This window comes from Corvus brachyrhynchos, unplaced genomic scaffold, assembly GCF_000691975.1.
Source record: "Corvus brachyrhynchos isolate BGI_N302 unplaced genomic scaffold, ASM69197v1 scaffold114, whole genome shotgun sequence".
NCBI classification, from domain to species: Eukaryota; Metazoa; Chordata; class Aves; order Passeriformes; family Corvidae; genus Corvus; species Corvus brachyrhynchos.
The window spans coordinates 1,262,845-1,278,078 of NW_008238337.1; the positions used below are offsets into that span (position 1 = coordinate 1,262,845).

The window sequence follows — 15,234 nt, forward strand, 5'->3', positions numbered from 1 at the left end:
GCAGGATTGAATGAGAATATAAACAAGTAAGTAATTCCTGCTAATCTCTGGACACTGTTCATCTGGATAGCATGCATGGAAGGAAAAAATCCTAGCTGGTCTGCTTTGCAGGGTGAAACAGATAAGACAGCTCTCAGGAGAATTTCACCCTGCAAAATGAACGAGGGAGGATCTGCCAAATCAGTTCATGTGTCATCTAAAAGCTAAGCCTATTTAATTTCTTGTACAGGCCAAAGGCTGCAAGAGAAACCTCTTTTATTGCTCATCTTCCCACTTTCCCCTTCCTTCCTTCCATCCATCCATCCATCCATCCATCCATCCATCCATCCATCCATCCATCCATCCACAAGGGAAATACATTTCTCCCTTACTCAGCCATCGCACAGGGACTCAGAATCAGCTCTGAGCTTGGGGAATGCACATCCAGAAGAAAGGCTTGGGAATGCCATGGCCTCTGCACGCAGGCAGCCAGGATGGCAGGATGGGAACACAAACACCAGCCCTGGAAAAAGGGAACATTGCCTTTTGTTAACTCTGTTAGATCTGTCCTCTGCTTGTACAACCACCTTCCTTGAGGCTCAACACTTGTCAAAGTATATACCTGATACAATATATAAATAATGCATTTTAATTTTTATATTTCATCTCTATTATATTCACATTGTACACAGAAATATCTTAACAGTAGGCTCACTGCCCAGTGAGATACCCTTTGTCGCTAACAAATTTTCATTCAATAAGCAAAAAACCCCAGAAAACACCAGGAAAACCTTTCTGATAAATGTGCCTGTTCAGAGGGCTTTCACTAGCTGGGTTCAGAATGACAAATGAAAGCTTCAGATCCATTTTTTGTTTTCAATAAAAATCTCGTTTAACAGTGTCATGAATATTCATGTTTTTGGCACAGCTCCAGAGTAAGCAAGAAGAGCCAACTCAGACAAGAAAACAAGAGTCCACTTGGCTCTACAAAAGGATGCACTGGGCGTTGGACACTAAAGCACACACTTAGGCAAAGGTATAAATCAAACTTTGCTGGGACTGTGCTTAAATGGAAATAAATTCCCCCAACACCAAAAGCCACCTGTTGACATGCAAAACTAACAACGCTGGGCAGCAGCTCCTGACTGAGCCCCAGAGCCCAGTGGCAGCAGGAACACGTCCTGCACCCACAGCACAGCAGCGCAGAGGCTGAGGAGCTGCTGGTGGCAGGGGACCCAGGGTTAGCTGGCATGAGGTGACCCAAGCCAGCACTTGTGGAGGTCCCTTGGGCTGTCGCAGATGTGTTGCCTCTGAAAAGTGCTGCCTGCACACCTCCAGCTCCTGTCCCTGGTGCTGAGGGCACAGGGCTGTATAAACTGAGCTCTTTTGGAGGCACTCGAGCAGCTGTCTGCAGTGCTGGTATTTAGGTGGTCACAGGCTGGAACCGACCTAAACTTTGTGCTACAGTAAGAGAAAAGATGACACCTTGCTCCCCCTTTTGCCTCCTGCATGGAAGAGTGCCAACCCCTCCCAGAGGGATCACCAGATCTGCTGGAGTGGGCTCAGTGATGCAGTCCCAGGAAGCTGCTCCGTGTGAGACAGGATCAACGGAGCAGCCACACGCTGCAGCCTCACGCAGAGGCTCTGGGACAGCCTCTTCCCCCAGGCCCTGCTGCTTTGATGGCTGCACAGCACCACCCACTCTGAGGGAACGCGCTTTGCACGGATTCATGCACTGAACGCGGAACTCGCTTCCTTACAGCAAAGGATCAGGGACAGTTTGCTTAGAAGATTATTAGTTTAGAGAAGTCAAACTCATTCCCACCGTTTTTATTTTCAAGCCTGACCACATGGCAATTTAATATACAAACACTGAACTTTGGTAAGATCCTGCCCCCCCCTCAGCACACGCTGGGCAGATGATGCTACTGCTGCACAAGCCAGCCCCAGCGTTACACAGCAATGCAACTCTCACACTGCCTTTCATCAGACACGAGAAACTGCAGCTCCAATCTCCATATTCCTCTCCCCAGTGAGAATGTAAGGAGTGGAAGGTGCAGGTAAAGCAAAAAGCTGATCAGGCTGCTTAAAAGGCAAGAAAGACTTAGTCAAACAGTTGGGTTCATGGAATGTAAATGTCGAGTTCTAGTGCAACCAACTCATTCACTTACATCAATTTACCTGTATCAGAATAAACTACTTAACTGAAATGAAAATTGGAAAGAAAAAAAAAAAAGTCTGACTATTAAGAACAATCAGCTTTACCCACCAGGTCAGCACCACTCACTTGGAATCTTACAAGAAACATTTCTCTAAGGGTGCTTTAAGCCTTAGAAACACACTGGAAAGATGTTAAGAAGCATAAATTGCCAGATTTTAAGAATTTCCTATAAAAATCAATCCAGATTCCAATTTTCTCCAAAATACCCATCTGAAATGAATTCCCACACATAGCTCTTTCTGCTCTGAATGATGAAGCTCTAATATAAAACAGAGAATAGCTGATCTTTTTCATTTTTTTTTTCCAGATACTAAGAACATGCTCAGATTGAGCGAAACTCACTTTGTGCTTCTTATTTTTCTTTCTTTTTTACGTTTCTGGAAAAGACAAAAGGTAAAACCAGTTATCCATTAAACAAACACTTGAGTACACTTCAGACTGGCAATTGTGAATTTCAATACAACTGACTAATTTTCCTACGTTTGGAACGACTCCATTACCACAGTCCTTGTGCCTTTTCCCCCCTTTTCTTTCATGATGCTGAATCAGTCGAGTACTTGGTAAAAAGGCAAACCACAGAACAAATATAACCAGTCCAGGAGGCCCCTTAAGCACCATTCAAATAACTATCAAAGTATCATTCCTTATCTTTTTAGATGTTTTTTTGAGCAGAGAAGGACACACGGATGTTTCACTTGCTTTTGCTGTGAATCTGTTAAATTTCCTCCTTGAATAGCCAGGACTTAGATAAAAACACATTACAGGAACGAGCAGCAGTGGGATGTGTGGAGGCAGATATAATTATGCAGCACAACAGGACAATCATTGCCTTTCTGAGCAAGCAGAGCTTCCTAGAACAATAAGTTCTCAACCATTTCCCATTCCCTGGAATTGCTCTTGCATCCAGCTGAGATCTGGCCATGACTCACCCTCATTTAGGGATATGAGAACAAGAGAGTTGTTATGATATAAAAACAAGAGTGGCTCTTCCTATTGAGCCCTCTTACCTAACACATGTCCTGTACAGTGCAGGACATCCCCAAAACGACACCTTCTGGTCCTGGTTCTACTGTCATGGAAAAAGGAGTATCCCCAAAGCAGAATCATCAGCAATATTTAAAACACAGCAAACACAGAAATAGCCCTGCAGAAGCACCAAAGCACCATCCCATCGAACAGGTGAGCACTTAAACCCTCTCACTGCAGTGCCAGCACATCCCCACCTGCAGGATGAACAGCATTTCACAGCACAATCCTGATCTGGAGAGTCCCTGCTCGTGAGGACACCCAGCTATGCAGGAAAGCCTCGTGCAGAACTGGGGCTCACAGCCTCAGCCCTGCAAACACTCCTCTCCAGGCACAGCATCTTTAACGCCAGCACTCCAGTAACGTGGGCTGTCAGAGTAAACTCTGCTGGATTTCAGTGCAAGGTGGTACAGAGCCATTTCCTCCTGGGAAACCCTGGTAAGAGTTAACAGAGATGAACCTAAGAGTGCTGTAGAGATGTTTAATGAGGTTCCATCTGAGTCACTCTACAATCATACAGAATGCAACACAGAACATGCAAGCCTCTTCTTGCAGATAATGATTAGAATTTTTAATTATTCCTTTTTATTTTTTTTTACCCGAAGATGAAAAGATAATTGCCGCATTTATCAGATAATTGTAATAGGGAGCAGGGAAAACCCTAGAAAACACTTGCAGAAAGACTTTTTCCAGGAGAATTTTTCCTTTCAAGAAGAGCCAGAGCTCACAGCTGTCCCTGGCAGGGGTGTCACAGGGGTGTGGGGACTCCAAGCAAACTGCCCATGCTGGGAGGAACTGCTAACACTTTATTCTGCATCTGCATCCCTCACAGAGGATCTGAGGAACAGCAGCCCGGAGGGAACTGGGTAGCAGAGGCTCACAGAGGGGACTGAGGCTACTGCAGTTTTGTAGAGCTTCTCATGAGACATTTGGGGTTTTAAGGCAGCAAAATAGAAGTACCAACACAGGGAAAGAACTGCTACTCCCTTCATTAGTGTTCACAAAAAGGTTGGGAGGGATTTTGAACAACTGCCAAAAGTTCATGGGATCAATTCCACTTCAAAATGGAGCTGTTTAAGAGCAAAAACAAAGTTCACATGCCTCATCTGCTGTTAGATCCCAGTCCCCCTAAGCACTTACCAGCCCACAGCCAGGGACTGTTTCCACCCTGAAGCATCTGAAATCTAATTAAACACGGGCACGAGCAAAACCAGAGTTGAAGTAGCTGACATAAAACCAGGCGTGTGCTGAAAGGTGACACCAGTTACACACCAGGGCAGGAGCCTTGCAGTTCATTGCTCTCCACCCAGCACAACCATGACGTATTTGCACAGCTCTGGCATCCATTAGGTGTGCAGAGTGAATAAAAAGGACACGTTGCGCTGGGGTTTATGTCAATGTTTTCTTTGAGTAAGAAATAAACCAGCAGTTACCATAGCAATGGACAGGGAGCCCATCACCTGATTCTAGGAAAATTAAAGAATGCAGGCTGGAGATGACAGCACAGCCCCACTTCAGTAACACAAGGAGGGGTGAGGCATATTAATTTCTGCACAACTATTCAAGATTTCTTTCAAGATCTTTCAGAAGATATTAACATTTACCAGCTGTCACTATCTACAACCAGCTGATAAAATCTTCATTCAACCCTCTCAGTATTTCTGCCCAGTACAAATCACAGTAGCATTGTCTCAGATAGATAAGAGGAGAATTCTTCAGCAGTACCCTTGAGTCTGGCAAAGGGAGATTACACATCTTCCTCACGTGTTGTGTCCAGGCTGGACTGTCGCCTGCAATATCCTCTCCAGGGCTCTGAACAACTTGATTCAGGGTGCTGACACTCCACCAGGAGGGTCACTGGGGAATTCCTGTGAAGCTCAGTGTCACCCAGCTCAGATCCTGAGGGACCAGATGCCCATGTTCTGGTGCTTCCCTCCAGAGACTCTGCTGCGAGGCTGAGCTCCTTCGGGCTGGAATCACCACTCTCATGGATCCTGAGGACAGCAGCACCCACCCACAAACCAAAGTCCTGCCTCAAGAACCCAAAGCCACCTCCTTGAACACTTCTGGGATGTTTCCTGCGAGGCTGTGACCCTCCTGTCCCCACAGCTGACTTGTGACACTCTGCCTGCTCTTTCTTGTGTTCGCCCTGAGCCTCTGCTCGGGGCAGCTCTGGTCTCTTCACAGTGCCCTGGGCTGACAAATTTAATTACAGCTTTAACACCAGCCTTTTATCATCTTTTGTCTCAAAAGCCAATGTTACAAGGGTACATTGTCCACAGTCGTCATCATACAACCAACGGTGACTGAGTACATACCAAAAAAATGGTTCCATCATTCCTTTCTACTGGAAAACTGTAATCAGGCTGCTATGGAAGGGAAAATCAGAAGCTGCTGCTAATGTGGCCTCTCATGGATGTCTTGAATCCAGAGGAATAAAGTAGCCTAAAGCCTGTGAATATTCTCATTCCTTTTGACAGGACTAAATTTGGGCCCGTTCCTAAGTGACAGGCTCCTGCTGTGGGCTGGTGTTTCCTTTCCACAGGAAGAGCTCTCAATGCAATCAAGGCTTTTTCTAAGCTAGACATAACCTCAAGCAGAAAAATATTTTTGTTGCTACTGGTGGCATCCGTAGAACCTGCTGAGACCAGGCACAGCGAGTGACTCAGTGACTCCAGCAATTACCATCACAGCACCTCATTTTCTAAAAGCTATAGCAAAGCTCATAGCCCTGAGTAAGCAGCCATGCAATCCACAGGAAAATTTAGTTTCCTCAAAATAGGATCCACCAATGTCCAGTATGCCAGATAAAGAAGGTCAGTTACAACAGTTTTGCCTCAGTGATCACCTGTAGGGCTGAACTTCCCTGCCCAGCACTCAGGGGGTGATTGAAAGACTGACTTTATGGTCTGGTCTGTCAGACACTCTTACCTGCACAACCAAGTTGTGATTCATGATGCACAACTATTTATGTGTTCTGGTTAACAACTCATCAGGGAGGCTGAGGAACCGAGCTCTACAATTTGGGAAGTGCCACATATTCCCCTTAATGAGCCTGTCTTGTACAAAGTGCTGGGTCTCGTGGCACTTTGGAAATGAAGGGTTACATCTTAGAGCCAGAGCTTGTATGAAGAAGAGATTCTTTTAAGCAGCATGACAGCTGAAAATGCAGAGGGCTGTGTCTGAAGTGCTTCCCCCCATTTCTCTTTTCTCCCAAGACCCATGCTATTTCTCAAGTCTTCCTTTCTCTAGTCTTGCTGATCTAAGCAGCAATATGAAAACCTAAAATGATGTCGTTGGAGATGATTAGGCTGTTAGTGCAAATTAACCCCCTGGCAGCGTTGCTAATATAGACACTTTGTAACACACCAGGAACCAGGCAAACAAACAACAAAAATGCTCAATTTCCTTTTAACCCAGTCTCATCTAAACGATGAATTAATCAGCTCTTCTGTGTATTCAAAGTCTGTAGAAAAGCAGCTTGCTTTTCAAGAGAATACTACACAGAACAACACACGCCTCCCTCAAGAGACAGCACATCCAGGGCAGGGTAGGATTTCAAGGAAATACACCCAAGGGGGTCCTGAAGGAAATGGTGGCAAAAATTGGAGTCAAACATTCTGTAATTTATAGGAAAGCTCAGCATTCTGCAGAAATTAACTCCTCAGAGCTGCTCTTCCTGACATCCTTGTGACTTTTGTGGAAGTTTTAACTGCGAAGTGCCATAAGAACATATAAACAATGTAATTTCTTTGTGCCTGTGCTGTCATGAGTGAGGAGCAGCATTCTGCCTGAACAGAAGCTCCAATCAGTCTGACACAAGCACCAGTAAAACAATAAGCCCATCAGATTTTATAGTTCTGCTAGCACAGGTACCTGCTCTTGGATTACTCCCCATTCATCCTTCTATCCCAAATCCTCCTCCCTGCAAGCTCTGAGCTGGGGGCTGCTGAGGTCCCTCCCAGGATCATTCCAGCAAGTCCCTCGTGCTTCTGCAGCTTTCACAGACGCACTGAGGTTTTAAAGCCTCGTCATGCCATTTTTCTCAGGGATGCTCATTTCCATTCAGACCCACAGGCTCACACACTTGCCTGCTTACAGGGGCCCTGGAACCCAACAGCTTGTCAGATAATCACACCGAGGATTCCCAGGAGATCCCCTAATGCATCAGATCACAGCCTCCTGCAGACAGCCAGAAAACATTATCTTGATTCAGTTGAACTCCCTGTAGAATGGAATTTCCCTCCTTACTGCTGGTTTGGGGTTTACGCAGTGTGATCTTCTAACGAGCCACCATTGTCACTAATTAGGCAGGGAACCAAGGATTTAATTAACGCTTGTAACTTGAGTCACACAAGTGGCTAATAGTCTAAACAGGAATTAAGTAGCGGTGCCTTATCTCATCTCTACACAGCCTTGCTCGGGTTTTACAGAGCTGGGGCTGTGGGGAAAGGCTGCAGGGTCTCCAGCGGGACAGGAGCCAGAGGCACCAGCGAGCATCAGCAGCAGTGGGGAAGAAGCCAGGAATGACCTCACCAATTTGGCAAAACTAGAGGGGACGGGAAGGGAAACGACTCACACGAGGGGATTTTAACAGGAAACCTCAATATGAATTCCTGAAACTCCAGCATGCCACGTGCAGTGGCCAGAAGTTAAGCCAGCCCTCGGCTCCCGCACATGAGGCAGCACTGACAGCCAGACACTCTCTGGCTGACTGCTGATGCAATGGTTTTGTTCTCTCCCATTCATGACCAATCCCTACAATCGCCCCCATCCATTTCTTCTACTTTAATCTACTTAATCAACACATTAGGAAAAGTTTTCAAAAACATACATGCTTGAAGTGCCAAAGTCCAAATCTATTTCAAAGTTATAAATATATATATATATATCATATATTTCTATATAGTTCAGATTTGTCTACAGTTACATGGAGATGGCCATGGCCCTGGCTCAAAGAACACAAAGATCCACATTTTGGGAATGCCTGCTTCCACCAAACAGACACTTCAGTCAATTCTTGCAAGGCTTCTGTGTGACAGAATCCACTTTACAGGAGCTCATCCAGGTGTTGAGGGTAATGTTTTCAAAACGGAGGCTACAACTTGAGTACTCTGTGGACTTCAGCACCACTGAGCTTCACTGCTCAGCTGCTGATCACAGCAGGGTCTGAAGTCTCCTCTTGGTTCCCTGGCTGCAAAGCTGTGCTCCAGCGACTCAGTCTTGCTCAATCAGCGAAGGATTTCCCAAGTATGGAACACAGAATCAGCCTTCTAACCATAAATCCATAGTTTATTCTCAGTACTAAGGAGTACCTTTGAGAGGCATCAAGAGAATTTTCAAAAGGTTTCTCAGGAACCGCAGTTTTTTAAAGGCATTTAAGGAGTCAAGGGAACAGTGTCTGTTTTCTCTTTTCTAGGTAGCTTCAATTTCAAGTTAGTAATTAGTTCCTTTAAAAACTTTATTAAGCAGGACCCGCTGCTAGCACAGTGAGCCCTTCCTCCTTCACTTGTTCTGGTGAGCAGCACCTTTCTGAGCCCCTTTTGAAGGACAGAAGGACATCCTCCCCAGTTTAGCAGCTCTGAGAACAAGTCATTAGTTTGGAGGACCCAGCTGCCTCCGGTGTGACACCAATGTCCCTGAAAAGTGCCTGCTAAGGGCTAATGAAATTAAACTGGAGCGAGATGCCACTCTCTCAAAATAGCATTAACACGCTCCCTTCTTTGAAGTATTTTTTACATCGCAAATGCTTTTTAAAGCTACACTGGGAAATATTTCCCCTTTTACTGTCAGTTCTCTTGTAAATGGTAATTAAGAGTGCTCCAGCAGACTGCCCCCTTTGCTTACTGGAGCAGAATACCCAAACTGATGGCACCAGAGCTATGAATTTACTTAGGAGAAATCTTAACAAAGCACTTGCAAGGTGCTGCTGTACCTCAGCACTTGCTAAAACCATAATACCCCCCAGTGTCAGGACTTGTGAATGATTTAGTGCCGCTTTTGCTGTGTAATGCACAAACACCCTCTGAGCTCAGTGCGCACGCAGGGCATGGCCCAGCTCCTCCTCAACCCCGATCAGCCCAGAAGCAGAAGATGTAAGCAGGGATAAAGTGATATTCCTGAAGTATCAGGAAGTCCTCAACAGGAGCAAGAAGAGAACCCAGGTCTCCACTTCCTAATTAGTGCACAATAATAGAGCACTCCTTTTCCTTCAATAACCTGGCTCCACTGTAGATGTGCAGCTGAATTGTTACTAATCATTCTACAGAAGAGAAAATAAAACAAAAAAGTAAACCAATAAGACTCAAAGTTTCACAAGGCTGAACACCAGCTAATGAAGTATATAAACCTCAGTCAATGAAATATATGAAACCCCTTCAAGTCATAATTCACAGCTCTTGACACTTTTGCAAAGCAACTCTGGCCTAGCACCTGACTTTAGGGGTCCTATCAATGCCATAAAGCAACTTAATTTTCCAATTAGAAGTATATCCTCAAATAATGAGACAACAAAAGCAAGTCTGGGGGATTCAAACTCCTCTCCCTTCAGATGTCACCTGAAATGCTTTCCTGCAGTGAAATCACTCTTAAATATTTAAGCAGTGCAAAGCTGCATAGGACATGAAAAATGTTTTGTTGCAGTTCTTCCCATCTGGAGATGCACATGTACACGCAGAAGACCATCCCAAACTCTTCTGTCTCTCTTCATTTCACTCTAAGCTCTGCTGGTTTTAAATATGAATCAGTGTAAAAAAGCACACTCTCCACTTCAGAGTTGAAAAACAGCATTCCATTTACCATGGAAGACAGATACTTGGGATAATGCATCCCAAATTAGGGGTTAACAGAAAAGAGAGATTCCAGCCCTGGTTTAGGTTTTGCATGTTTTGATACCTTCGACTTCAGTTACTCATTACAAAGTCACTTGTGTTTGCCGTGATGCCACCACACTGCAGTGTCAAAAACTGATCAACCAATAACTAAGTACAGATTTCAGGCAAATTTCAGGGTGCTAAAAGTTATTTCATCATATGGTAAGATTAAAATGTCACTATCTAAAAGCAAACAGTAACTTCTTGAAAATGCTACTACTTTTGGGTTTGGTTTTTTTTAGGTACAGCAGGCAGAACAGCTGAGGGCAGGGCCAAGCTCCTCGGAGAGGTTTACTCCCTTGGGAGGCTCAAACAGATCTTTCATGCAGAACAGGCAGAGTTAGTGTTGGAGATCCCTTTTTTCATGACCAATTCCTCCAAAATGGCTTTTTATATTGAGGTTCCCAAGCAGGCTGCACACAGATGTTATGACCATAGCTACCTTTTCTACCTCTGGCTGTCCTCTGGTGCTGCTCTGTCTTCCCGTGCATTCTCCTCCAGGTCTTCAGCTGTTGCCAGCACCACCCGACACAGCCCTGCTGTCAATACTCATTAGGCACTGAAATGTAAAAGCTGTCTCAGCTCATGGGTTTAATAGCTTTCCTCGCTACATTTATCCTTTATCCTTATCCAATTTGTAGATTTATTATTACTACTCATTATCCATTGTGTTGGGTTGATTTGTTTGCTGGACAAAGGCAGCACTGATTACAACTTCCATCCCTTCCAGCACAACGAGCTGCACTGCAAAATCTGCAATAAGAAGCCTGAAGGGAAGAAACAAATGCTGCTGTGTTGTACCTCTTTTCTCTAATCAGGATGTAACAACTTCATCCCCTTTCTCTGTACTTATCCTGCTCAATACCTCCTGTAAATCAGGTTATCTGGTGGTTCCGCACCTTGTAGAGTGAGTTAGAACTGATCTGCTGCCCAGCAGAGTGACATAAAGCACTCCCACACCTTCTGCTTGGCCCTGGGCTGTACAGTGCTCAGATCAAATGTGGCATGACATGCCACGAGAAACAGCTGGCAGGATCCTTCCGTGGTGTAGTACCTGGAGAAGTATTTGGAGCTCCAGAACAAACACAGCAAAGCACACGGGGCAGCCTTTTCAGAGCTGCCTGGTGCCTTCAGCTCACCCCTCCTCCTCGCCTTCAGGTACCCCAGCAATCCCATGCAGTTACATGTAAACCTTCTGGAAGTTAACCCCACAAGAATACCTCATTTTCAGTATGGTTAGGGTTCTTCCCCTTTTCTGTAGCCTGCTGGGTGTGAGGGCAGTTCAAGAAAGCATTCAGGAACAGGGTCATGCCCTAAGGATTTTGCTTTCTAATCCTCACAGACAATACACCCAAAATGATGACTCAGATTAGAAATGAGTGTAACAGCCCTTGGAGAGGTGACAATCAATCCTGGTAGCTCTGCTGAAGCCAGTGGTAGCAATTTGTGACAGCTCTGGGAAGGACACAAGACCTCGATGATCTTCATTTTAAAAATTGCTGGGTTTTTTAATTTTCTTTCCTGTGCTGATGTTTCTTGCCTTCTGCTCATACTTTACCAACTGCTAGAGGTAACAGTAATTTTCCTTACTGTACAATCAGCAGCAAGTGTAATTCATCTCTCTTTTGGGAGCCCAGAAATCCAGTGGTAGGAAAGCAGGGCAATATTTTTCTCCCCCTTCTCTATTCCTCCATCTCTTTTATCAAGGTTTTCCCATTTGTATTACTGTTGATAATGTAAGGCAAACCTGAAACCCCTTCCATGAGAGGAAATCAAAGTCCTTCAGTACCAGGACTGAACACTCCTGAGGGTGATGCCGAACAACTGTTTGCACTTTCTGTTTTGTGTATAGAAAATGCCTGTAAAGACCTACCAGAGGTGACACAGCAGGACAGGAACAGGACCTACAACCTCTCAGGATGGTCTGAATTGTTCCCACAACAGTCCTGTGCTCACTGGGTGCATGAAAGGAAGAGCTGTGTTTATCCACACAGTGCTCCTACAGCCTTAATGCACTACCCTGCACACCCCACCTCGCTCCCTGCCATACCAGTCATCCTCCTGGACTTCACTGGTGTTCCTGGGCTGATAAACTCACAGATACAGTACCAGGATTCTGAATTAAGACACAATTTAAGAACATGTTTCAGTTGCCGTGATTTGTGGCTATGAGGTCATTTAGACCAGTCTACTTCCCTTTTGCCAGAGAAGATTTGTAGCTATTATTTCCCCCCCACCCCCAGCAATGATCACATGCTGTTTGCTTCAGCTCTCCATGCTGCAATACCTCAATGAATAATATACAAGGAGCAGAAAATAAACAAGCCCACTGTGCCCGGGGATAATGTGTGGTGTGTTTTTCTTTAGGATGATTAAATGTGAGTGCATGTCATAGGATGTAGGGCTTGCTCCGCTGGGAACCCAAGAGGATGAGAGCACGCAGCTCTCTCCAAGCAGGCAAATGGCCACGGAGAAGGTTAAGGGGACCCCCAGGCAGGCCCAGCATATGCACTGCTGCTCCGTGGCTGCTCTGCTCTCTTTCTGAGACACAGACACTCCATGGGTTCCTGGCTCACACTCCTTCCCTTCCACACCTTGGAAGTTGCACCGAAGACGACAGATTTCCACCCAGGAAGCTTCACTTGGCTTTGCCAGCCTTTCACCAGCTCTCTGCCACTGAAACCACCTTTGCAGCCAACAGAACAAGCCACAGAGCTCATGGGATGGTCCCACACAGCCTCTGCCAGCAGGATCACCTGTCCCTCCCCACTACAGTGGCAGGAAAGCAGTAAAACCCATTTCTTTTACATGGAGTTACCCTCCCGAACACCTTAAACAAAGCTCCCATTTCGTGCCTTAGCAGCTGCACAGATCCACAGCTCCGGTAGATCCACAAGCCCACCATGCCTGTGAGACAGATTTCAAAACCAAGATTGCTTTGGAATATCTCACATTCATCTTCTTGCCTTGGTCGTGGAGAGGAGGAAGCACCCTGAAGAGTGCTGGCTTCTAGAAAGTCAGTCAGCCCTGTACTACACCTGAAGACAACAACCACCTGCCCATCCCCACTGGAAGTAAGAAAAAGCCACTTTAAAAAAATCTTAGTTTTTCAGCCTCTTGTGTTCTTGCATCTGGTTCAAAGTAATGTTAAGCAAAAATGCAAATCTTCTTTCCACCAAAAAGGAGAACACGGTCTGAGCTCTGCATTTGTGCTGGCACAGAACCACCAACACATCAACACGTGTCAGACTACGCAGTTCAGATAAATCAGTCACCTGATTTATCTGAAACTAAAGCCAGTCCTCTCTGTCCATAACAGCAAGTCACACAGGCAACTACCAACATCCCACATTCTCATCTCTGTCTCCTGCACCTCTCAGTCAGAATAATTTCTGGGCAAAGAAATACATCCCCAGATTTCAACAAGCTTGTTTATCTTCAACTCACTTTTCAGGAAAATAAAGGCTGTGACACTGACCTTCAGAGAGGGATCCCCACTCCCATTCACCAACACACACCCAGCTCACTGCCTTTGGATTTCTCCTTTCACCACAGCTATGTTTGTTATGTGCAAAAGTATTCTGTTCCTACTACTCTGTGTAAAGGGATTTTCACTAGAAGAGAAGTAACAGCATCAGAAAATACTTCTGCCATGGAGGTTTCACTCAGTAAACAGGTGTCTGGGAGATTATCTCGCCAATTTAACCAAAGCTGCAAACACCAGAACGGTTCTGGGATGACGAAAATCCCCCTTTTTTCAAATAAAAGCCTTTTATCTGCCAAGCGACACTTCCTGTTCTAAAGGCTATTCTCCTCGGTAGTTGTCAACTATGTATTAATCTAATTCATATAAGCCTTAGAAATAAATACTTTCATGTGCAGAATCTTTTGGGAAACTGATTCCCTGAGGCTTTAGAGAGCAATTGTTGCTTATCACCGTGGAGATTTCCACTGAATTTAAAGCCTGGTAACAAGTTAAAAAAAGATACATCAAATTTTTCAGTGATTAACAAGTTTTCCAGTCTTTGTCATCCTCAAAGGATTTTCATCTGATCAGTAGGGGAACTGCTAAAAATGAAAATAAAAGGGAAGTGATCTGACCCAGTAAGGCAGTTCCTGTGTTCCCACTCCTGTCCAAAATAATGGCACTCACTTCTAACAGCCCCTTACAGTCAGCGGCAATATCAAACACGTTGGGCCTTATTTTAAAGGGTAGATGTGCTGCCAAAGACAAACACCGCTTAACTGCAAGGGGATAGTTAAACCCTCCCTACAGAGCTCTCCTAACAAAACCACTCTGTGTGTGGGAGAGGCAAGCTCTGCCAGAGCTCTTACAGAAAAGCAGGTAATTGAAGTTCTTCTGCATTCAAGCTCCGTGCCTGTGCAATAAAAACTTGATTTGAAAAGCGCTGTAAAGCAGAGAACTTTTCTGATGCCTTACTGTCTGTCACGGCACAGAAACGGCCCCGCCAAAGCAGCGGTTCTGTACCTTGCTGCACACTGTGGGCCTGTGATAAACGGCACGGCAGACACGCTAAAAACCTCCCGGTGACGGGGGCTTTCAATCCTCGTCACGGCATGCAAAGAGGAAAATAAGATATTCCAGTGACTGGGAGCAACCATCAGTGAGGATGCACTTCAAGTTAGCTGAGATTCGGCCCACGTCCCCAACACCTTTGTGCGACACCACACCAGAAACACGCACAGCCAACCCGCCTCACCTGAGGATGAACTGCTCCACCGTGGAATTGTTGGCAATTGTCACGTAAACATTCACAACCTCCCCTTGTTTGACCGGTTTGGAGGGCAGCCACACCACAATGTTGCTGTCCAGCCGTAGCTCCGTGAGCTGGGAGGCCTCCTGGCCTCGGTAGAGGCTGACAGAGCCAATCCTCTGCAGGTGGGACGTGGTTTCATCCCCGCCGTCCTTCCCGGGCCGGATGGCGTTGCCCTTGCGGATATCCTCGGCCGTGCACTCGCCCTTCTCGTCCCCGGGCTGCACCGTGTAGTACAGCTCCACAGGGCTCCCGTCCAGCTGCTCCGCTGCCTTCTTACGGCCCGTGAGCACCGTGGGGGGGTTGAACCAGCTGGGCAGCAGCTCCAGCTGTGCCACGCAGAGCCCCAGGTCCCCCCCGA

The 15,234-nt window shown here is 45.8% G+C and overlaps 1 protein-coding gene across 1 annotated transcript in view; it reads right to left on the minus strand.

Moving 5' to 3' along the window:
- Positions 1–15,234, minus strand: part of TMEM132C (transmembrane protein 132C) — a 136,390-nt gene that overhangs the window by 120,652 nt on the left and 504 nt on the right. The window contains exon 2 of the mRNA XM_017734755.1: positions 14,820–15,234. Coding sequence (XP_017590244.1) covers positions 14,820–15,234 — 415 coding nt within the window. The remainder of the gene's footprint in view (positions 1–14,819) is intronic.